This window comes from Neovison vison, chromosome 3, assembly GCF_020171115.1.
Source record: "Neovison vison isolate M4711 chromosome 3, ASM_NN_V1, whole genome shotgun sequence".
Taxonomy (NCBI): Eukaryota; Metazoa; Chordata; class Mammalia; order Carnivora; family Mustelidae; genus Neogale; species Neogale vison.
The window spans coordinates 13,548,488-13,573,097 of NC_058093.1; the positions used below are offsets into that span (position 1 = coordinate 13,548,488).

General features: G+C 41.1%; 1 protein-coding gene across 1 annotated transcript in view; it reads right to left on the reverse strand.

Annotated features, from left to right (window-relative positions):
- C2CD6 (C2 calcium dependent domain containing 6) overlaps positions 1-24,168 on the reverse strand; it is a 137,132-nt gene extending 112,964 nt beyond the window's left edge. The window contains exon 1 of the mRNA XM_044244347.1: positions 23,920-24,168. Coding sequence (XP_044100282.1) covers positions 23,920-24,168 — 249 coding nt within the window. The remainder of the gene's footprint in view (positions 1-23,919) is intronic.
- Between the last annotated feature and the right edge of the window lie 442 nt (positions 24,169-24,610).

Genomic DNA, 24,610 nt, shown 5'->3' on the forward strand with positions numbered 1-24,610 from the left:
AAGCCCTGTACTGGGGTCCAGGCTGAGCACAAAACCTACTTTAAAAACAAAACAAAACAAAAGAAAGCGAAGGGATGGAAAACCATTTACCATACAAATGAAGATGCAAAGAAACCCAGGGCAATGATACTTAATAGACTCCAAACAAAAAAGACTTAAAACAAAGACTGTAACAAGAGATGCAGGACACTACATAATCATAAAGGGAACAAGAAGATGTAACATTTGTAAATATTTATGCACCTAACATCCAAATACATAAAGTACCTATCAACAAACATAAGAAATTAATTGATGGTAATATAATAATAGGAGAGGTAATACAATAATACAATAATAATAATACATCAACACCCCACTTGTCTCAAAAAATAGATCATCCAAACAGAAAATCAACAAGGTAACAGTGGATTTGAATGACACATTGGACCAAATGGTTATAACAGATATACAGAACATGCTATCCAAAACAGCAGAACACACATTCCTTTCAAGTGCACATGAAATGTTCTCTGGAATAGATACCATGTTAGGTGACAAATCAAGTAAGAACAAATTCAAAAAGACTAAAGTCATACCATGCATCTTTTCAGACCACAACACAATGAAACTAGAAATTAACCACAAGAAAAAAATCAGGAAAGAACAAAAATACATGGAGGTTAAATAACATGCTATTCAACAATGAATGGGTCAACCAAGAACTCAAAGAGGGAGTCAAAACATACACAAAGACAAATGAAAATGGGTATACAACAATCCAAAACCTCTGGAATGCAGGAAAGCTGTTCTAAGTTTATAGCAATACAAGCCTACCTCAAGAAGGAAGAAAAATCTCAAACAAACAACCCAACCTTACTCCTACCAGAAATAGAAAAAGAGGAAACAAAGTAAGAAATCAGTAGAAAAAAGGAAATAATAAAGATTAGAGAAGAAACAAGTTAAACTAAAAAAAAAATCAATGAAACAAGAAGCTGGTTCTTAGAAATGGTCAACAAAATTGATAAACCTTTGGCCAGACACAACAAGCAAGAAAAAAAAAAGGAGGGCTCAAACAAAACCAGAAATGAAAGATGAAAGAGAGGACAATGTAAGAGAATATTATGAAAAATTATATGCCAAATAATGGGCAACCTAGAAAAAATGGAAAATGGATAGATTCCTGGAAACATACAACCACCCAAAACTGAACCAGAAAGAAATAGAACATTTGAATGGACCAATTATCAGCAATGAAATTGAATCAATAATCAAAAGGCTCTGAACATAAGTCCAGAACCAGACAGCTTCAAGGTGAATTATAACAAACATTTAAAGAGATAATTGTTAGGGTCCGTGATCAAAGGAACGAGACTGATACAAAGCGAAGGTCAAGCAAAACTTTATTTCGCGCCAAGCATCAGGAATCAAACTACCGGTCAGAGCTACCTCTTACGAAAAGGCAGTGACGATGAACCCAACAAGGTCACTTCCAAGAAGGCCACTCTGGACGAGGCTGCTCTAGATGACGTTGCTGCTCCGCAGATGAGGCCGCTCCATGATTGGAGCCGTTCCCAAGAAGAGGCCACTCCTAAGACAAGGCCACTGCTCAATGAAGTTGCTCCCCGGACAAGGCTGCTCCCAAGAAGAGGCTGTTCTGGACAAGACCATTTCCTGGATGAGGCCACTCCCAATGACGAAGAAGCAACAATGACAAGGAGGACAACCCAGATGACACAGACTCTGCTCCCCACGATGCTACTCTGACCAGGCTTCCACCCAGAGGAAGCCACCACTGCGGACAAGGCCACTTGTGGTTCGGGGGTGGCGAGGCATTTTGCAGCGACGCTGCTGGTGTCTAGGGGCCGTTGGCATCTCAGGGCTGCTCACGCCTCCAGACCGCTGGCATCTAGGGGCTGCAGGTGTCAGGACCGACTGCTGGAATCTAGGGTCTGTAGGCATCAGGACCGCAGGCGTCGAGGGACCGCTGACAACTGGACCGCAGATGTCTCAGGACCGCAGGCGTCGAGGGACCGCTGACAACTGGACTGCTGGGCCGCTGCTAGAGGCTGGAGGCGGCAGGCGGCAGGTGGCGGCGCTCGGGGCCGCCGCCGGAGGCTGGAGGCTGCAGGCAGTGGCGCTCGGGGCCGCCGGAGGCTGGAAGCTGCAGGCGGTGGCGCTCGGGGCCGCCGGAGGCTGGAGGCTGCAGGCGGCGGCGCTCGGGGCCGCCGCCGGAGGCTAGACCGCCGGAAGCTGGAGGCTGCAGGGCGCTCGGGGCCGCCGCGGGAGGCTGCAGGCTGCAGGCGGCGGCGCTCGGGGCCGCCGCCGGAGGCTAGACCGCCGGAAGCTGGAGGCTGGAGGCGGCGGCGCTCGGGGCCGCCGCCGGAGGCTGCAGGCGGCGGCTTGGGGCCGGCGGGAGGCTGGAGACTGCAAACGCGGTTGTAGCTCTTACAAGAGCTGTTACAGCTCTTCTATTCACCGTTGACTCCCCTGCTCTCCGCCGACTTCCACCGCTCTCCGCAGCGCTTCACCGGTCTCTGCCGACTTCACCGCTCTCCGCCGACTTCACCGCTCTCCGCGGACTCCATCCCTCCTGTAGCAGCCGCTGCTCTCCTGCAGCAGCCCCCCCTCTTGACAGCCTGGCAGAGTAACCTTTATGGGGGTGGTTAAGCCCCGCCCCTACACAGGTGGCCAATTGAATTCCAATTTTCCCAGTGGATATACATACGGCTTACTGATTGGATGTCTCCACTCAGTCTGCCCCACCCTTACATTCAGGGTCCACAAGCAAGTTCCTCTGGGAGGGGCAGACCCTTACAATAATAAGTATTTTTTCAAGCTATTCCAAAAAAACAAAAGAGCAAGTAAAACATCCAAATTCATTCTATGAGGCCACCATAATCCTGATACTAAAAGCAAAGACACTACAAAAAAGGAGAACTAAAAACCAGTTCCTCTGAAGAACCCAGATGTAAAAATCCTCAACAAAACGTTAGCAAACTGAATCCAACAATACATTTAAAAAGTCATTCACTACAAGCAAGTGGGATTTATTCCAGGGATGCAAGAGTGGTTTAATATTCACAAAATAATCAATGTGGTACATCACATTAACAAGTGAAAGGATAAAAACCATATGATCATTTCAGTAAGTCCAGAAAACACATTTGACAAAATACAACATCCAATTTAAAAAAAAAAAAAAACTCTCAGCAAAGTAGGTTTAAAGGAAACACACCTCAACATAATAAAAGCCATTTATGAAAAACCCACAGCTAATATCATACTCAGCAGGAGAAAACTGAGAGGTTTTCCATTAATATCAGGAAAAAATCACAGATGTCCACTCTCACCACTTTTGTTCAACATAGTCTGGACATCCTAGCCACAGCAATCACAAAAGAAAAAGAAGTAAGAGGCATCCAAATGAATAAGGTAAAGGTAAAACTTTCACTATTTGCAAATGACATGACGCTCTATGTAGAAAACCCTAGTCTCCACCAAAAAACTACTGGAACTGATAGATTAATTCAGTGAGGTCAAAGGATACAAAATCAATGTACAGATATCTACTGCATTTCTAGACACTAGTAATAAAACACAGAAAGAGACTTTAAGAAATCAGTCCCAATTATAACTGCACCAAAAAATTTTTTTAAATATGTAGGAATAAACTTAACCAAGGAGGTGAAAGACCTGTACTCTGAAAATTGTAATACACTCATGAAAAAAGTTGAAGACAACACAAACTAAAGGAAAGCTATTCCCTGCTCATGTACACACTACCCAAAGCAATCTACAGGTTTAATGCAATGTCTATTGACATATATTTTCCACAGAACTAGAACAATTTTCAAAATTTTATGGAAACACAAAAGACCCCAAATAGCTAAAGCAATCATGAAAAAGAAAAACAAAAATGGAAGTATCACAATTCCAGATTTCAAAGCCACAGTAATCAAAACAGTATGACATGGGCACAAAAACAGACACATAGTCTTCTGGAGTTAAAATGGCAGAAAGTAGTGAGACTCTAGGCTTGGGTCGTTCCTCAAACACAGCTAGATCAACATCCAACTATTTTGAACAATTAGGAATATGGTTTGAAGATTAAGAAAACAATCTGTACAGTTGGAGGGAGAAGATGTGGTAGATGTGAGGTTTGGAGCCATGAACCAGGGGAGTAGAAAGTCAAGGGACTGCAAAGGGAAGGGAAACTTCTCTCAGTGCAAAGTCAAAGTCAGGGAGCAAGACAGAGTACAGCAGGTAGGGACTGCACAATAAGTAGCACTGAAGAGATCCCTTGGGTCGCACCGGGAGAGATCACACCCCTTCCTGGAGTACGTTTGGAAGGGTGCATTTTGCCTTTCCAAGGACAAAATCTCAGCTGGAAGCCATTGAGTGGTGCTCAGCAATAAGGACAGAGGTGCATGCAGAGGGCGGATAACATCGTAGCAGCTTTTTGCTGTGAGCCACTATAGACTTAAACCACCATGTGCATGCTGAGCAGTTGCTTTTCTAGGACAGAATTGAACAGAGACTGGACACACGAACAGACTGAAGATAACCTCATCACTGCTTATCGCTGTCTGCCACAATAGACTCAAGCCTCTGTGTCGCTGCTTTTCTGGGACAGAACAAAGTAAGAGACTGAGTCGTGTGCAGATGGCAGATAATCTGGCTGCAGCTTTCTACTGTGCATCACAATCGACTCCATCCTCCGCGCACAACTGCTTTTCCTGGACAGGGTGGTTCTGGGTGTGCCTCGAGGCTCTCCTCTGGGGGAAGGAAGTGGGTCTGCACCTTGCCAGGCCCTTTAAAACTTGGAGTTCTGAATCCCAGCCAATGTCTAGAGATACTATACAGGAGATCCGTGTGCCGGGCACCCCAATGGCCTCAGGAAGACACTGGTTAAAGGCAAGGATCTGATGAAAGCCCAGGACACCGGAGATTGTTTGCTTTTCTATGAGGGCCTCCTGAACAGAAGTGGCCAGAAGTTCCCTTCCCCCAGGACAAGAGGGCAGGGTGATGCCATCTTCCTCCTCTACCACACCTCCCTCCCCAGCCTACCAGCACAGCAGGACTTCAGAGAGCAAAAGAGTACCTCCAGTGGAGGCTGGAGTCCCCTACACTAAACTCTGCCCCTACCCCTGGCCAGGGTATCTTTACACGGCAAGTCAGCTTATGAGCCAGCTCAACAGGCTTCTCCCTCAGAAGACCAACACAGCCCCCCTCCCCACCATGTACCAAGTCTACTGATAAAGAGTGCTCCAGTGTCAGCTTCTTGTGGAAATAGGGCAAGGATTGTTTTTCTTTCTTTCTTTTTAAAATTTTTACATTTTTTATATTTTTTTATCTTTTATGTATTTTTTTCCTTTTTCCTCTATCTTTTTGTTGGTATTAGGTTTATGATTTTTGTTCATTTGTTGGTTTGTTTGTTTCCTTCTCTTATTTTTCAGATCAGGATTATTATTTTTTTTCTGTTCTTTATTCTTTTTTCCTTCTTTCTTTCTTATTCTTTGGAATCAGGTTTGTAGTTTTTTGTTGGTTCGTTGCATTGTTCTTTTTCCTTTTCTCTTGTCTTGGACCTGTTTTTTCCCCCCCTTTTACTTTTCTAGGCTTATCTTAACAAAAAAATCAAAGCACACCTAGTTAAGGGTCCAAACATTCCCTACTACAAGCAAGGAGGAACTCGATAGAGGACGGACCAGTGGAAAAGAATATATACAGCAGAGTATATACAGCAGACACCGGAAGCATTCAGCAGAGTATATACAGAGGATGGACCAGTGGAAAAGAATATATACAGCAGAGTATATAGAGCAGACACTGGAAGCATTCCTGAAGTTTCTGTTGTTGCTGCTATTGGTTTTGTTTTTTTCTTTTTCTCTCTTACTTTCATTTCTAGAAAAAATGACAAAACTAAGAAATTCACCCCAAAAGAAAGAACAAGAGGTAGTTCTCCCTGCCAGGGATTTAATCAATACATATAAAAGTAGTATGTCTGAACTAGAATTTAAAACAACAAGTATAAAGATACTATCTGGGCTTGCATAAAGTAGAGAAGACACTAGAGAGTCCCTCACTGTAGAGATAAAAGAGGTAAAATGTGGTCAGGCCAAAATTAAAAATGCTTTAACTAAGATGGAGTCCTAAGTGGAGGTCATAAAAATGAGGATGAATGAAACAGAAGAATTAATCAGTGATGTAGAAGATAATATGGAAAATAATGAAGCTGAAAAGAAGAGGGAAAGAAAAGTACTAGATCATGAAGGTGGACTTAGGGAATTCAGCAATTCCATAAGGCAAAATAATATCCATATTATAGGAGTCCTAGAAGAGCAGGAAAGGGGGCCAAAAGGGGGCCAACAGCTATAATTTGTCCCCTGAACAAATTATAGCTGAGAACTTCCCTAAACTAGAGATGCAAACAGGCATTCAAGTTCAAGAGTTACAGAGAACTCCTCTCAAAATAAAAAGAAAAAACAGATCAACACCACAACATATTATAGTGACACTTGCAAATTATAAAGATAAAGAGAATATCCTGAAAGCAGACCAAGACAAGAAGTCCTTAACGTGCAAGGGTAGACACATAAAACTGGCAGCAGACTTGTCAACAGAGACCTGGCAGGTCAGAAAGGACCGGCATAATATATTCAACATGCTAAATGGGAAAAATACACATCCAGGGATATTTTAACCAGCAAGGCTCTCATTCAGAATAGGAGAGATCAAGAGTTTCTAAGATAAACAAAACTAAAGGAATTCATGAACACTAAACCAGCCCTGCAAGAAATAGTAAAGGAGACACTTTGAGAGAAAGGAAAGACTAAAAGTAACAAAGACCAAAAAGGAACAAAGACAATCTACAGGAACAGTGACTTTACAGGTAATACAATGGCACTAAATTCCTATCTTTCAACAATTACTCTGAATGCAATTAGACTCAATGCTCTCATAAAAAGACACTGGGTATCAGAACGGATGAGAAAAAAAAAAAAAAAAAGACCCATCAATATGCTGCTTACAAAAGACTCACTTTAGGTAGGAGAAGCAAGATGGCAGGGGAGTGGGAGACCTAAATTTCATCTGGTCCCAGGAATTCAGGTAGATAGTTATCAAACAATTCTGAACACCTTCAAACTCAACAGGAGATTGAAAAAAAAAAAGAATAGCAGCAACTCTATGAGCAGAAAAGTGACCACTTTCTGGAAAGTAGGATGTGCAGAGTAGTGAATCTGAGGCGATATATAGGAAGACAGTTGGGGAGGGCAGGTAGGGAGCCTCTGTTAGCCAACTACTGGCAAGTGATAGAAGAGCAAAGCACAAAATCAGAACTTTTAGAAGTCTGTTCTGTGGAGGGATTCACTCCAGTGGCTAAGTGGACAGTAAAACCCTTGCTGGAACAGTGTGGTCTCGGGACTCTCAGTGTCACAGAAAGACCAAGGGTGCCTGAGGGCAGCAAAGCTCCCAGGTATTGGAGCAGGGAAGTGGGCTGCAAAGTGAGCCAAGAAGTGGGCTCTCAGCTTGGGGTTGCTACAAACTGTGATCTGCGGCATAGCTGGGCCACTATTCTTTGAGCATGGACCCAAAAAGCGACAGGTCCAGGAACACTCCCCTTCCTCCCGGGGAAAAGCAGCATGGGAGTGCACTACAGGGATCTGCTGGGTTTGGAAACTCCAAATGGGTTCATGCACCAGAGATAAAAATGTTCAGTCACAGGCCAGGTGAGCATGGAGTGCAGCCAGAGACCAGGGAGACAGGAGTGATTGGCTGCTTTTCTCTGAGGGCTCACTGAAGGCGGGGGGGGGGGGCTGAGCTCTTGGCTTCACTGGGGCTGGGGATTGGGAGGCTGCCATTTTCATTCTCATCCTCCAAAGCTGTATGGAAAGCTTTCAGGGAATAAAAACAACGGAGAGCAAACCTGAGATTACTTAACCTGCCCCCTGGCAAGGGTGGTACAATTCCTCCTCTGGCAAAGACATTTGAGAGTCACTGCAACAGGCACCTCCCCCAGAAAGAATATCTTGCCAAGACCAAGTTTATACATCAGTGAGAACTGCAAAACACCAGTACTAGGGGAACACAGCACATAGAATTCATAGAATTAATGGCTTTTCTCCCATGACTCTTCAGTCTTTCAAAATTAATTTTTTTAATTTTCCTTTTCTTCTATTTTGTCTTCTTCCTACTTTAACCAACATTATCAATTTCTTTTTAAAAATCTATCTTAATTTTCATTTTTATAGTCATATTCTATCCCTTCAATGTATTTAACCTTATTTTTTGTATATATATATAAGGTTTTCTTTCTTTAAAATTTTGGGAGACAGTTTCTTCTAACTGACCAAAATATACTCTAAATCTGGTGTATGGCTTTGCTCTAGCCTCTAGACTGATCACATTCCCTCCATTTTTAAAACATTTTCTTTCTTTTTTCAACCAACTTATCAATTCCTTTTTAAAAATTTTTTTAAATTTTTGATAAATAAAATTTTTTTATAAATATAAATTTTTATATTCCATCCCTTCATTGTATTAACCCTTATTTTTGTGTATATATATGTTTTTCTTTCTTTAATATTTTTGGAGGCAGTTTCTTCTGACACACCAAAATACACCCAAAATCTAGTGTGTGGCTCTGTTCTATTCATCAGCCTGATCATATTCATCTATTCTTCTCTGGACAAAATGACAAAACAGAAAAACTCACCTTAAAAAAAAATAAAAACAAAGATATACATACAACTATATGCCAGCAAATGAGATAATCTGGAAGAAATGGATGCATTCCTAGAGACACATAAACTACCAAAACTGAACCAGGGAGGAAAAGAAACCTGAACAGACCCATAACTAGCAAGATCAAAGGAGTCATCAAAATCTCCCAACAAACAAGAGCCCAGGGTCAGACAGCTTCCCAGGGGAATTTTACCAAACATTAAAGAATAACTAATACCTATTCTCCTGAAACTGTTCCAAAAAATAGAAATGGAAAGAAAACATCTAAGTTCATTTTATGAGGGCAGCATTATCTTGATCCCAAAACCAAAGACCCCATCAAAAAGGAGAATTACAGACCAATACCCCTAATGAACACGGATGCAAAAATTCTCACCAAAACACTAGCCAACAGGATCCAACAGTACATTAAAAGGCTTATTCATCACGACCAAATGGGATTTATTCCTAGGCTGCAAGGTGGGTTCAACATCCACAAACTGATTAATGTGATACAATACATTAGTAAAAGAAAGAATAAGAACTATATGATACTGAACCACATGATGCTGAAAAAGCATTTGACAAAGTACAGCATCCTTTCCTGATGAAAACTCTTCATAGTGTAGGGATAGAGGATACATACTTCAGTATCATCAAAGCCATCTATGAGAAACCCACAGCAAATATCATTCTAAATGGGGAAAAAGTGAGAAAATTTCCCTTAAGGTCAGGAACACGCCAAGGGAAGCAAGGGCAAAAATGAACTCTTGAGGGGGGGACAAGATGGCGGGGTAGTAGGAAGAGGCATCTTTTCAGCTGGTACCCCAAAGTGAGCTGATTACCTACCAAAGAACTCCGATCACCCATGAAATCAGCCTGAGATCAGAATTAGACACGTCTGGATCTCTACAGGGGCAGAAGACGCCAGTGAGCAGGTAAAGCGGCATGGGAACAGCAGACTGATATTGGAAGATAAACAAAAGGGGGAGGGAGCCTCCAGAGGCGACCGGTGCGAAAGTCATACCCCGATACGAGCGAGAGCGCCCTGCGTCTGGGGACCAGCATTAACTTGGAGACTGGTTGAAAGCACTCCAAAAGAGCAAAGGGTCGCGGGGGGGAAATTATGGGAATCGGGGCGGCTAGGGACAGGGGCTTAAGTCCCCGGTCCCAGACGGCCTCCCCGGCGCGGAGGCAGAGAGAGTGCGGCGGAGAAACCGGCTCCTGGTCCCTAAGCCGCCAGCGCGCCCCAGAGCGCGGGGTTCCGGCTCCTGTGAGGGGATGGGAGCTGCGCCGGTCTGCAGAACGCGCGCTCGCCCTACCACAAAGCTTGAGATGCGCGTGCACGTCCATCGAGCTCTCCTGGGTCACTAAGGCCCGGGGGCGCTTCTTGACCCGCGCCATTGTTTCAAAGTCTAAGCCGCGCGCGCACACGAAACTCTTCCCCGGACAGAGGCGCGCAAAAGCCCGGCCTGCGGCTTACGGACCAGCGCCCCGTTCTCAGTGCCCCAGACGCGCGCCCGACCCACAGCCGCCTCTGAAAAGAGGTGCGCGCAAGCCGGGCACTCCCAGCCCCGGCCGGCGGCAAAATCTCAGTGTGCGATCGCTGCTTGGAACCTCTCTGGCGGTCAGGAGCTCCCAGACAGCCGCCACTGCCTTGGCTTTGGGGACGAGCAAAAGATCCTGCGCCCCCAGCGTCTGCAACTTGGAAACTACACTGCCAGCGGCCAAGGGGGAATTTATTCAGCTTCCGCACCCAGACTGAGGCTTCTCTCTGAGACGGAGATCAGGAAGTGTTCCAGGGTGCACCTGGACTGCACCACAGTTGATACATCCAGCTACATCTGTTCAGTCTTCTCCCACCAAAATGACTAGGAGGAGGAATGCCCAACAGAAGAAAAATACAGAGGATGGACCTTCGGCAATAGAGCTAACGGCTATCAACATAGACAATATGTCGGAAACAGAATTCAGGCTAACAATTATCCAGGCAATAGCTAGGTTGGAGAAAGCCATGGATGACCAAACAGAATTGATTAGGGCCGAACTGAAAGCGACCAGACAGGATGTTCACAATGTTAGGGCGGAGCTCAAAGCTACCAGGGAGGAGGTCCACAATGCTCTCAATGAGTTCCAATCCAATCTAAACTCTCTCAAAGCTAGGGTAACTGAGACAGAAGATAGAATTAGTGATCTGGAAGACAAACAGATAGGGAGAAAGGATCAGGAGGAAGCCTGGAACAAACAGCTTAGATCCCACGAAAGCAGAATTAGGGAAATAAATGATGCCATGAAGCGTTCCAACGTCAGAATTATTGGAATTCCTGAAGGGGAGGAGAAAGAAAGAAGTCTAGAAGATATCGTGGAACAAGTCCTCCATGAAAATTTTCCGAATCTCGCGAATGAAACCAGCGTTCATGTACTAGAGGCTGAACGGTCTCCACCCAAGATTATACACTCCAAAAAAACATCACGACACCTGATAGTCAAATTGAGAAATTATAATTGTAGATATAATCTCTTGAAAGCCGCCAGGGCAAAGAGGCTCCTTACTTACAGAGGGAAGCCCATCAGAATAACGTCAGACCTGTCCACAGAGACCTGGCAAGCCAGAAGAGGCTGGCAAGATATATTCAGGGCACTAAATGAGAAGAACATGCAGCCAAGAATACTTTATCCAGCAAGACTGACATTCAAAATGGATGGAGAGATAAAGAGTTTCCAAGACCGGCAAGGCTTAAAAGACTATGCAACCACCAAGCCGACACTGCAGGAAATATTAAGGGGGGTTCTATAAAAGAGGAAAAATCCCAAGAATAGCATTGAACAGAAATATAGAGACATTCTACAGAAAGAAAGACTTCAAAGGTAACTCGATGTCAATAAAAACGTATCTATCAATAATCACTCTCAATGTGAATGGCCTAAATGCACCCATAAAACGGCACAGGGTTGCAGATTGGATAAAGCGACAGGACCCATCCATATGCTGTCTACAAGAGACCCATTTTGAACCTAAAGATACACGCAGATGACATGATTCTTTATATGGAAAACCCAAAAGACTCCACCCCCAAACTACTAGAACTCATACAGCAATTCAGCAACGTGGCAGGATACAAAGTCAATGTGCAGAAATCAGTGGCTTTCTTATACACTAACAATGAAAATACAGAAAGGGAAATTAGAGAATCGATTCCATTTACTATAGCACCAAGAACCATAAGATACCGTGGAATAAACCTAACTAAAGAGGTAAAGGATCTGTACTTGAGGAACTATAGAACACTCATGAAAGAAATTGAAGAAGACACAAAAAGATGGAAGACCATTCCATGCTCTTGGATCGGAAGAATAAACACTGTTAAAATGTCTATACTGCCTAGAGCAATCTATACTTTTAATGCCATTCCGATCAAAATTCCACTGGCATTCTTCAAAGAGCTGGAGCAAATAATCCTAAAATTTGTATGGAATCAGAAGAGACCCCAAATCGCTAAGGAAATGTTGAAAAACAAAAATAAAGCTGGCGGCATCACCTTACCTGATTTCAAGCTTTATTACAAAGCTGTGATCACCAAGACAGCATGGTACTGGCATAAAAACAGACACATAGACCAGTGGAACAGAGTAGAGAGCCCTGATATGGACCCTCAACTCTATGGTCAATTAATCTTCGACAAAACAGGAAAAAATATACAGTGGAAAAAAGACAGTCTCTTCAATAAATGGTGCTGGGAAAACTGGACAGCTATATGTAGAAGAATGAAACTCGACCATTCTCTTACACCGTACACAAAGATCAACTCAAAATGGATAAAAGACCTCAACGTGAGACAGGAATCCATCAGAATCTTAGAGGAGAACATAGGCAGTCATCTCTTTGATATCAGCCACAGCAACTTCTTTCAAGATACGTCTCCAAAGGCAAAGGAAACAAAAGCGAAAATAAACTTCTGGGACTTCATCAAAATCAAAAGCTTCTGCACAGCAAAGGAAACAGTCAAGAAAACAAAGAGGCAACCCACGGAATGGGAGAAGATATTTGCAAATGACAGTACAGACAAAAGGTTGATATCCAGGATCTATAATGAACGCCTCAAACTCAACCCACATGAAACAGACAAACACATCAAAAAATGGGCAGAAGATATGAACAGACACTTCTCCAATGAAGACATACAAATGGCTATCAGACACATGAAAAAATGCTCATCATCATTAGCCCTCAGGGAGATTCAAATTAAAACCACATTGAGATATCACCTTACACCAGTTAGAATGGCCAAAATTAACAAAACAGGAAACAACATGTGTTGGAGAGGATGTGGAGAAAGGGGAACGCTCTTACACTGTTGGTGGGAATGCGAGTTGGTGCAGCCTCTTTGGAGAACAGTGTGGAGATTCCTCAAGAAATTAAAAATTGAGCTTCCCTATGACCCTGCAATTGCACTCCTGGGTATTTACCCCAAAGATACAGATGTCGTGAAAAGAAGGGCCATCTGTACCCCAATGTTTATAGCAGCAATGGCCACAGTCGCCAAACTATGGAAAGAACCAAGATGCCCTTCAACGGATGAATGGATAAGGAAGATGTGGTCCATATACACTATGGAGTATTATGCCTCCATCAGAAAGGATGAATATCCAACTTTTGTAGCAACATACACGAGACTGGAAGAGATTATGCTGAGTGAAATCAGTCAAGCAGAGAGAGTCAATTATCATATGGTTTCACTTATTTGTGGAGCATAACCAATAGCATGGAGGACAAGGGGCGTTAGAGAGTAGTAGGGAATTTGGGTAAATTGGAAGGGGAGGTGAACCATGAGAGACTATGGACTCTGAAAAACAGTCTGAGGGGTTTGAAGTGGCGGGGGGGTGGGAGGTTGGGGTACCAGGTGATGGGTATTATAGAGGGCACGGCTTGCATGGAGCACTGGGTGTGGTGAAAAAATAATGAATACTGTTTTTCTGAAAATAAATAAATTGGGGAAAAAAAATGAACTCTTGAGACTTCATCAAGATCAAAAGCTTTTGCACAGCAAGGGGAATGGTCACCAAAACCAAAGGAAACAGACAAAACCATGTTTTCAAATGCATATCAGATAAAGGGCTAGTATCCAAAATCTGTTAAGAACAGTCTGAGGGGTTTGAAGTGGCGGGGGGGTGGGAGGTTGGGGTACCAGGTGGTGGGTATTATAGAGGGCACGGCTTGCATGGAGCACTGGGTGTGGTGAAAAAATAATGAATACTGTTTTTTTTTGAAAATAAATAAATTGGGGGAAAAAAAAAGAACTCATTAAACTTGGGGCGCCTGGGTGGCTCAGTGGTTAGGCCCCTGCCTTTGTCTCAGGTCATGATCTCAGGGTCCTGGGATTGAGTCCCGCATCAGGCTCTCTGCTCAGCAGGGAGCCTGCTTCCCTCTCTCTCTCTCGCTGCCTGCCTCGCCGTCTACTTGTGATTTCTCTCTGTCAAATAAATAAATAAATAATCTAAAAAAAAAAAAGAACTCATTAAACTCAACACTCAAAGAACAAATAATCCAATCAAGAAATGGACAGAAGACATGAACAGACACTTCTGTAAAGATATCCAAATGGCCAAGAGACACATGAAAAAGTGCTCCACATCACTTGGCGTCAGGGAAATACAAATCAAAAACACAATGAGATGCCACCTCACACCAGTAAGAATGGTTAACATTAACAAGTCAGGAAACAACAGGTGTTGGCAAGGATGCTGAGAAAGGCAAACCCTCCTACCCTGTTGGTGGGATGCAAGCTGGTACAGCCACTCTGGAAAACAGGATGGAGTTTCCTCAAAAAGTTGAAAATAGAGCTTCCCTATGACCCAGCAGTTGCTCTCGTGGGTATTTACTCTAAAGATACAAATGTAGTGATCTGAAGGGGCACATGCATCCCAATGTTTATAGCAGCAATGCCCACAATAGCCAAACTATGGAAGGAGCCTAGATGTTCATCAACAGATGAATGGATAAAGAAGATGTGGTATTATGAAATGAAATATTATGCAGCCATCAAAAACCCCCAAAACTTGTCATTTGTTATGATGTGAATGGAACTAGAGGGTATTATGCTAAACAAATAAGTCTATCAGAGAAAGAAAATTATCATATGATCTCACTGATTTGAGGAATTTGAGGAAGAAGACAGAAAATCATTACGGAAGGGAGAGAAAAATGAAACAAGACAAAACCAGAGAAGGAGAGAAACCATAAGAGACTCAAAGTCTCACAAAACAAACTGAGGGTTGCTGAAGTGGAGGGGAGTGGGAGGGATGGGTGATGGACATTGGGGAGGGTATATGCTATATGCTATGGTGAGTGAATTGTGTAAGACTGATGAATCAGAGACCTGTACCCATGAAACAAATAATACATTATATGTTAATAAAAAATAAATAAAATGTCAAGTCTATGGCTTTTAGCCATTTGTTCCAAAAAAGAGAGAGACTCACTTTAGATTCAAAAACTCCTTCAATTTGAAAGCGATGGGGGTGGAGAACCATTTACCAAGCTAACGGATATCAAAAGAAATCTGCAGTAGTCATCCTTATATCAGACAAACTACATCTTACCAAAGACTGTAATAAGAGATGAAGAAGGACACTATATCATAATAAAGGAGTCTATCCAACAAGAAGATCTAATAATTATAAACATTTATACCCCTAACTTGAACAAGTCACAAGATTGATAAACCCCTAGCCAGATTTCTCAAAAAGAAAATAGAAAGGACCCAAATTAATAAGATCATGAATGAAAGAGGAGAGATCACAACCAGCATCACAATACAATTATAAGAACATACTAGGAACAATTATATATCAAAAAGAGGCAATCTGAAAGAAACAGCTAAATTCCTAGAATCTTACAAATTACCAAAACAGAAACAGGAAGAAATAGAAAACCAGAACAGACCCATAACCAGCAAGGATACTGAAGTAGTAATCAAAAATCTCCCAACACTATGTACAGAGCCCAGGTGTGTATCAACAGATATATATATATATATAGATAGATAGATAGATATGTATATCTATATATATATCTGTATAATAGAATACTACTCACTACAATAGACTACTATAACTTCAAAAAGAACAAAATCTTGTCATTTGCAATAATATGGATGGAACTAGGGGGTATTATGCTAAGTGAAATAAGTCAGAGAAAGAAAAACACCATATGATTTTACTCATATGTGTAATTCAAGAAACAAAACTGATGAACATAGGGGAAGGGAAGTAAAAATAAAATAATATGGAAACAGGGAAGGATGCAACTATATAGTTGAGACTCAACTATAGGAAACTGAGGGTTGCTGGAGAGGATGTGGTGGTGGGAAGGATAACTGCTGATGAGCATTAAGGAGGGCACTTGATGGAATGAGTACTGGGTGTTATATGTAACTGATGAATCTCTAAATTCTGTCTCTAAAGCTAGCAATAGACTATATGTTAACTAAACTGAATTTAAATAAAAAATAAAAAAAGAAGATATTCCGCCTGCCAGCATTAAAAACAAAAAAACAAAAAACTCCCAACAAACAAGAGTCCAAGGCCAGAGGGCTTCCCAGGGGAATTCTACCAAATATTTTAAGAATATCTATACTTCTGAAACTATTTCAAAAAAAACAGAAATGGAGGGAAAACTTCTAAAGTTGTTCTATGAGGCCAGCGTTACCCTGATCCCAAAACTAGAAAAAGACTCCACTAAAAAAGAGAACTACGGCTAATATCCCTGATGAACATGGATGCAAAAATTCTTACCAAGAGACTAGCTAATAGGATCCAACAGTATATTAAAATGATTATTCACCATTACCATAATCAATCAACATGATACACCACATTAATAAAAAGAAAGGATAAGAAATATATGATCCTCTCAACTGATGCAGAAAAGGAATTTGACAAACAGCATCCCTTCTTGATTAAAAACCCTCCACAATGTAGGAATAAAGGGAACGTATCTCAACATCAGAAAAGCTATATATGAAAGACCCACAGTGAATATCACCCTCAACAAGGAAAAACTGAGAGCTTTCCCACTAAGGTCAGGAACATGGCAGGATGTCCACTGCCATGCTGTTACCACTGCTGTTCAACATAGTACTAGAAGGCCTAGCCTCAGTAATCAGACAACAAAAAGAAATAAAAGACATCCAAATCAGCAAAAAAGTAGTCAAACTTTCACTCTTCACAAATGACATGATACTCTATGTAGAAAACCCAAAGACTCCAGCAGAAAATTGATATAATTGATATAGGAATTCAAGAATTACTATTGCAATTATGTCAGCACGACATAAAATCAACGCACAGAAGTCTGTTGCACTTCTACATATTAAAAATGAAACAGCAAAAAGAGAAATCAATGAATCAATTTTGTTTACAATGGTACCAAAAACCATAAGATACCTGAGAATAAACTTAGCCCAACATGTAAAAGATCTGTACTCTGAAAACTATAAAACATTTACGAAAGAAATTGAGGAAGACACAAAAAATGGAAAAATACTGGAAGAAAAAATATTGTTAAAATGTCTATGCTACCCAAAGCAAACTACATTCAATGCAATCCCTATAAAAATACCACCAGCATCTTTCACAGAGCTGGAACATTTCCAAAATTTGTATGGAACCAGAAGAGACCACAAATAATGTTGATAAAGAAAACCAAATGAATAATGTTGACCACAAATATATCAAATATAAATAATAAAATAATGTAGACCACAAATAATGTAGATAAAGAAAACCAAAGCTGGAAGAATCACAATTCCAGACTTCGAAGATGTAATCAAGACCTTATGGTACTGGCAACAAAACAGATATACAGATCAATGGAACAGAATAGAAAACCTAGAAATGGACCCTTAACTCTATGGCCAGCTAATCTTTAACAAAGCAGGAAAGAATACCCAATAGTAAAAAGACTGTCTCTTCAACAAATAATGTAAGAAAATTGGACAGTCACATATAAAAGAATGAAACTGGACCATTTTCTTACACCACACACAAAAATACACTCAAAATGGATGAAAGACCTAAATGTGAAACAGGAATCCATCAGAACCCTAGAGGAGAACACAGGCAGCAACGTCTTTGACCTAGGCTGCAGCACTTCTTGCTAGATAAGTCTCCAGAGGCAAGGGAAACAAAAGTAAAAATGAACTATTAGGACTTCATCAAGATAAAAAGCTTTTACACAGAAAAGGAAACAGTCAACAAACCTAAAAGGCAACCTACAAAATGAGAGAAGATATTTGCAAATGATGTTATGGATAAAGGGCTAGTATCCAAGATCTATAAAGAACTTGTCAAACTCAACAATCAAAAACAAATAATCCAATCAAGAAATGGGCAAAAGACAAGAACAGACATTTCTCCAAAGAAGACATAAAAATGACCAACAGACACATGAAAAATTGATAAATATCACTCAGTATCAGGAAAATACAAATCAAAACCATAATGAGATACCACCTCATACTGGTCAGAATGGCCAAAATATACAACTCAGGAAATAACAGATAATGGTGAGGGATGGGGAACCCTCTTATACTGTTGGTGGAAATGTAAACTAAAGCAGCCACTCTGGAAAACAGTATGGAGGTCCCTCAAAATGTTAAAAATAAAACTACCCTATAACCCAGAAATTGCACTTCTAGGTATTCATCCAAAGGATACAAAAATAGTTACTGAAGAGGCATATACACCCCGATGTTTATAGCATCAGTGTCTACAATAGCTGACCTATGGAGAGCCCAGATGTCGACCAATAGATGAATAGATAAACAAGATGTATTTGTATAGACTTTTGTTGTCACTTGTCTTACATAAACACATAGACATGGGATTCCTGGCTTATATGTTAAGCATATGTTTACTTTTATAAGAAATTATCAAATTTTTCCAAAGTTGCTATTTGGAAGCTGTCAAGCTTTTCCAATATGAGCATTGGCACTCCCATTGACAACATACAATGGAATATTACTCAACCATCAAAAAGAATGAAATCATGTCAATCTCAATGATGTGGGTGGAACTACAGGGTATTCCGCTAAGTGAAATAAGTCAGTCGAAGAAAGACAAATACCATATGATTTCACTCATATGTGGAATTTAAGAAACCAAACAGAGGAATATAGGGAAAGGGAAGGAAAAATAAAGTAAGATAAAAGCAGAGAGGAAGGCAAGCCATAAGAGATTCTTAACTATAAGAAACTAATGGAGGGTTGCTGGAGGAGAGGTGGGTGGGGAAGGGGGCAGTTGGGTGACAGGCATTACGGAAGGCACTTAGTATAATGAGCACTGGGTGTTAGATGCAACTGATGAATCACTAAATTCTACCCTTGAAACTAATAATAACTTCTACATTAAATTGAATTTAAGTAAAAAACAAAAAGAAAAACACACACATAGATCAACAGAACAGAACTGAAAGTCCAAAAATAAACTCATGATTATATGGTCAATTAATCTTTGGCAAAGGAGGCAAGAATATGCAATGAGAAAATGACAGTCACTACAACAAATGGTTGGGAAACTGGACGGCTGCATGCAAAAGAATGAAACTGGACCACTTTCTTATACCATACATAAAAGTAAACTCAAAATGGGTTAAGGACTAAATGTGAGACTTAAAACCATAAAAATTCTAGAAGAGAGCACAGGCAGTGATTTCTGTGACATCAGCTGTAGCAATATTTTTCTAGATGTGTCTCCTAAGACAGAGGAAACAAAACCAAAAATAAACTATTGAGACTACATCAAAATAAAAAGCTTCTGGGGCACCTGGGTGGCTCAGTGGATTAAAGCTTCTGCCTTCGGCTCAGGTCATGATCCCAGGGTCCTGGGTTTGAGCCCCGCATCAGGCTCTCTGCTCAGTAGGGAGCCTCCTTCCTCCTCTCTCTCTCTCTCTCTCTCTCTCTGCCTGCCTCTCTGCCTACTTATGATCTCTGTCAAATAAATAAATAAAATCTTTTTAAAAAATAAAAATAAATAAAAAAAAGAAAGCTTCTGCACAACAAAGGAAACCATCAACAAAACTAAAAGACAACCTATGAAATGGGAGAAGATATTTGCAAATAATGTATCTGATAAAGAGTTAGTATCCAAAATAAAGAACTCATACAACTCAACAAGGAAACAAGGAAAACAAGCGATCCAATTTAACAAATGGACAGAGGACCCGATTAGGCATTTCTCCAAAGAATACATACAGATGGGCAAGAAACACATGAAAAGATGCTCAACATCATCATCACCAGGGAAATGCAAAAACAAAACCAAAATGGGATATTGCCTTACATCTGTAAGAAGGGCTAAAATAAAAAACATAAGAAACAAGTGTTGGTGAAGATGCGGAGAAAAAGGAGCCCTCATGTACTATTGGTGGGTGCAGCCAATGGGGAAAAGAGTATGGAGGCTCCTCAAAAATTAAAAACAAAATGACCTTATGATCAAGCAATCACATTACTGGGCCTCTAACCAAGGGGAAAAAAAGACACTAATGAAAAGATATACACACCCCTATGTTTATTTCTGCATTATTTACAATAGTCAAGATATCAAAACAACCCAAGTATCCATCCACAGATGAATATATAAAGAAGATGTGGTATATACATACAATGGAATATTACACTGCTATAAAAAAGATGAAATTGTGTCATTTGAGACAACAAGGATGGACCTAGATGGTATAATGCTAAGCGAAATAACTCAGAGAAAGACAAATACCGTATGATTCCACTCATAAGTGAAATCTAATAAATAAAATGAATACACAAACAAAAAGCAGAATAAGATCTATAAATATGGAGAACAAACTGATGGTTGCCAGAGAGGAGGAGGGGAAAATTGGGGAAAATGGGTTGACAGAGAGGGAGATACAAGCTTCCAGTTATGGAATGAATAAATCATGGGAATGAAAGTCACAACCTAAGGAATACATAATCGATGATACTGTAGTAACAATGTACCAGGATAGATGGCAACTACTCTTGTGGTTAACATAGCACAATGTGTAAACCTGCCACATCACTAAGTTGTACAACTGAAACTAATGCAACACTGTGTGTCAGCTATACTTTTTTTTTTTCCCAATTTATTTATTTTCAGAAAAACAGTATTCATTATTTTTTCACCACACCCAGTGCTCCATGCAAGCCGTGCCCTCTATAATACCCATCACCTGGTACCCCAACCTCCCACCCCCCCGCCACTTCAAACCCCTCAGACTGTTTTTCAGAGTCCATAGTCTCTCATGGTTCACCTCCCCTTCCAATTTACCCAAATTCCCTACTACTCTCTAACGCCCCTTGTCCTCCATGCTATTGGTTATGCTCCACAAATAAGTGAAACCATATGATAATTGACTCTCTCTGCTTGACTGATTTCACTCAGCATAATCTCTTCCAGTCCCGTCCATGTTGCTACAAAAGTTGGATATTCGTCCTTTCTGATGGAGGCATAATACTCCATAGTGTATATGGACCACATCTTCCTTATCCATTCATCCGTTGAAGGGCATCTTGGTTCTTTCCATAGTTTGGCGACTGTGGCCATTGCTGCTATAAACATTGGGGTACAGATGGCCCTTCTTTTCACGACATCTGTATCTTTGGGGTAAATACCCAGGAGTGCAGTTGCAGGGTCGTAGGGAAGCTCTATTTTTAATTTCTTGAGGAATCTCCACACTGTTCTCCAAAGAGGCTGCACCAACTTGCATTCCCACCAACAGTGTAAGTGTCAGCTATACTTAAAACCATCTTTAATAGAATCATAATTGAACTAAAAAAAAAAACTCACACAAGATATAACAAGGTGGAAATACCCAGTGAAACACACAATACCCAGTGAAACACATTCAATAAGCCTTCTTTTAATCTCCCCAAGCCTTCAGTCACTCATCCCTCCTTTTTCTTTCACCTGGTTCATGAAACTCTTCTGACTCTATTTGCTTCTATCTCCCGCCTACACCCTCAATCCACATCCCCCACATCCATGCTATCTTTTCCCACTATTTGTGGTAATCTTCAAACATGAACCTAAGAACCATGGGAGTAGTTTAAGATTTGAGCACATTTCTGGGGCCCCAGCCCTCTTGATTCAGTAGGTCTAAAGTGGAGGCCCAAGAATCTAGATTTTAATAAGCACCCCTGAAGGTCTTGATACTGTTGATCCAAGGATAAAATAAACACTGGTCTGGATGAAGAGATGCCCTTCTTCCTATCCAAGAAGGGTACTGCTTCTTGTGCTTTCAAGCCCATGCTTTCCCATCGCTCAGAGATTTTGCTGTCCTCATTGCCTACTGTTTCTTCATCTCTCCTTAAACCCTCACAGTCAACATTTTTTTCAACACAGCCCATCTGATTCATGTCTTCCCCCTGCTTAAAATCCACCAGATTTTCCTACCTCTATAGCCCTGGTTCTCAACTCTGGACATCCGTGAAGTCAAATGTATTCTAAGCATTATCTGCAAACTACTGCTTTCCAAAATGTATTCTGATACAATGTGAAATATAACTCAGCAATGTATTTGCTTCCAAGTTTTAAAAAACTGTATTTTGAATAGAAAATGCTAATCCATTTATATAGCTGTTATTACTCTATGATAATCTGCTTTCAAGAAATCATGTGCCATAAAATGCCAAGAAATCATAGAAAGACTACATGTTGCCTAAATATATAATGTTCCATCTGTATACCGATGCACAGTTAGATTTATTCAAGAGGGCCATCCATTCTGTGCTCAATGATCTATATTTTGTATCTTACAGCTATTATAATAATTTTAATAACATATTCTCAGATTACTCTAAATTTGTTGTATAATGAAATTCTACAGCACATGAACTCATTCCTCTGCATCTGGGTTTGAAAGGAATTCGTCCATAAGAGCATTACAACTAAATTCAAGTGCACATTTCATTTCTTAAGCTCTTTTTGTTGTTCTGTCAAAATATTAAAATATTCTATGGTCAAATATTTGGGAAACCAAACTTGGGTAAACACTGTACCCTGCATATAGGTGCACAACTCTGTTTTGACTGTATGTAGCTGGTGTTGTACCTATCAGCTAATTAAAAACAATGCTGCACGGAAGCTTTTCGTCATTAAAGATTTTCCCAGTCAGTAGGCAGTAAAGAACCAGTTACTCTTCTGTGAGGAACTTTCCCTTTTTTTTTTTTTTTTTTTTGCAATAAAAAGGAATCCTATTACTCAAAAAAGCAGTGGAAATCACTATTTTACAAAATAAAGTACATATTCCTTAAAACGACATACAACAAACACCTTCTATGGCGTTAACTTCCAAGCACACCCCTCTTACACAACCTTTACAAATTTTTCCTACTATTATAGCTAAATCCTAATATGCTCTCAATTTATCTTAACAATGCCCCAAGAGTATTCTAAGTTTCTGGAATTAGGAGGGTACTTTAGAGATCAAATTATTCAACTCCTTGATTTTACAAAAGACATCATCTTTTTGTGTACCATTTGTTCCTGAAACTTTTAACTGTACTATTCTTTTAATAACTTAAGACCAAGAGAGACTGTAAAATTTCCTAATCATCTTCTAACACTTTGAAAAGGTGAGTTTCATTGTGATTCTCCTTTTCCATTTCCTCCATCCTCTGCCTGTACTACTATATGGTAAACTCAAGCTTCTCACACATTTCAAATATAAATTAATCTTCCTAATTATTAACAGAAGACCAACAATTCACTTTCAGACATGACACAGATTTGCTCCTACAAGTTCATCGGTAAGAACCTCAGGAATTGAAGACAAGGTAACTGAAGTTTCTGGAGTTTAGCCCTTTAACCCTAAATGAATTCCTAATGATGGTCATGACAACAGCTGACAATTCTTTACTCTGCGCTTCGCATTGTTAAGCATTTACATCATTATCTCCCTCAGATCTTCGGACGACCCTATAAGTAAGGCAGACTGTCATAATTATTATCTAAATTATTGTCTTATTTTAAGTTAATAAAACAAGGCTTTGACAAGTTAAATAATCTTCAAGCTCCCACAACTAAGCGCTTCCTCAGTTATGAACACCTTCCAACTTAGGGCAGGTCTCCTTCTCTCCCACTGCACTGACCCCTGGATCCTTGCCCGGCCCTCTAGGTGGTCGGGGAGAGGACAGACGCCGCCGGCCGGGCCCCACTCACATTGAGCAGCCGGTACCCAGCGCCCTCCTTGTTCTGGTCCTTGGGCATGTTTTGGTCAAGACCATTCATGGTCTTGTTTTGGTCCTGGGTGTAACGAACCGCAGAAAATCCCGACGTTCTGCTGTGCATATTTTCCAGGTTGGTAGGAGGACTCCTCTGAAGTATAGGGGCTGTGTACAGGGAATGGACCCGCCCGCCACGATTATCAGCTGTGTTGGAACCTCTGCGCAACTCTTGGGGCGACTCCATTCCTCCATCCTCTGCGGGACCGGTCTGCGCTTAACTGCCGGCCTGCTAGTGCGCAGGCGCGGTCCTCCAGCCGCCTAGCCAGGACTTTTCCGGCGCATGCGTGCACGCAACGTGCGACTCACACCTTCACCTGCTGGAGCTGACTGTAGGAGAGTGAACTTAATGAACCTGGAGGGTCAGCTGCAGGCACTAAGCCATTTCAATCTCCCTTAAAGGGGTCTAGCATGCTGGTGAATAGCAAGCTTCTTCACCACTGTGATGGAACACCTTAGTTCATTTTCCTGTCTGCCCTTTAAACCATCATAAGCCTCTTTTCCCTAAACCAGTTCCTTCTGGGGAATTTACAATATCAGTAATCACCTCCTTATGCTGTCACCTGAGCTCCAGATACCATGTTTCCAACAGTCCCCTTGGATGGTCATCTTTACCGTCCTGTACACTC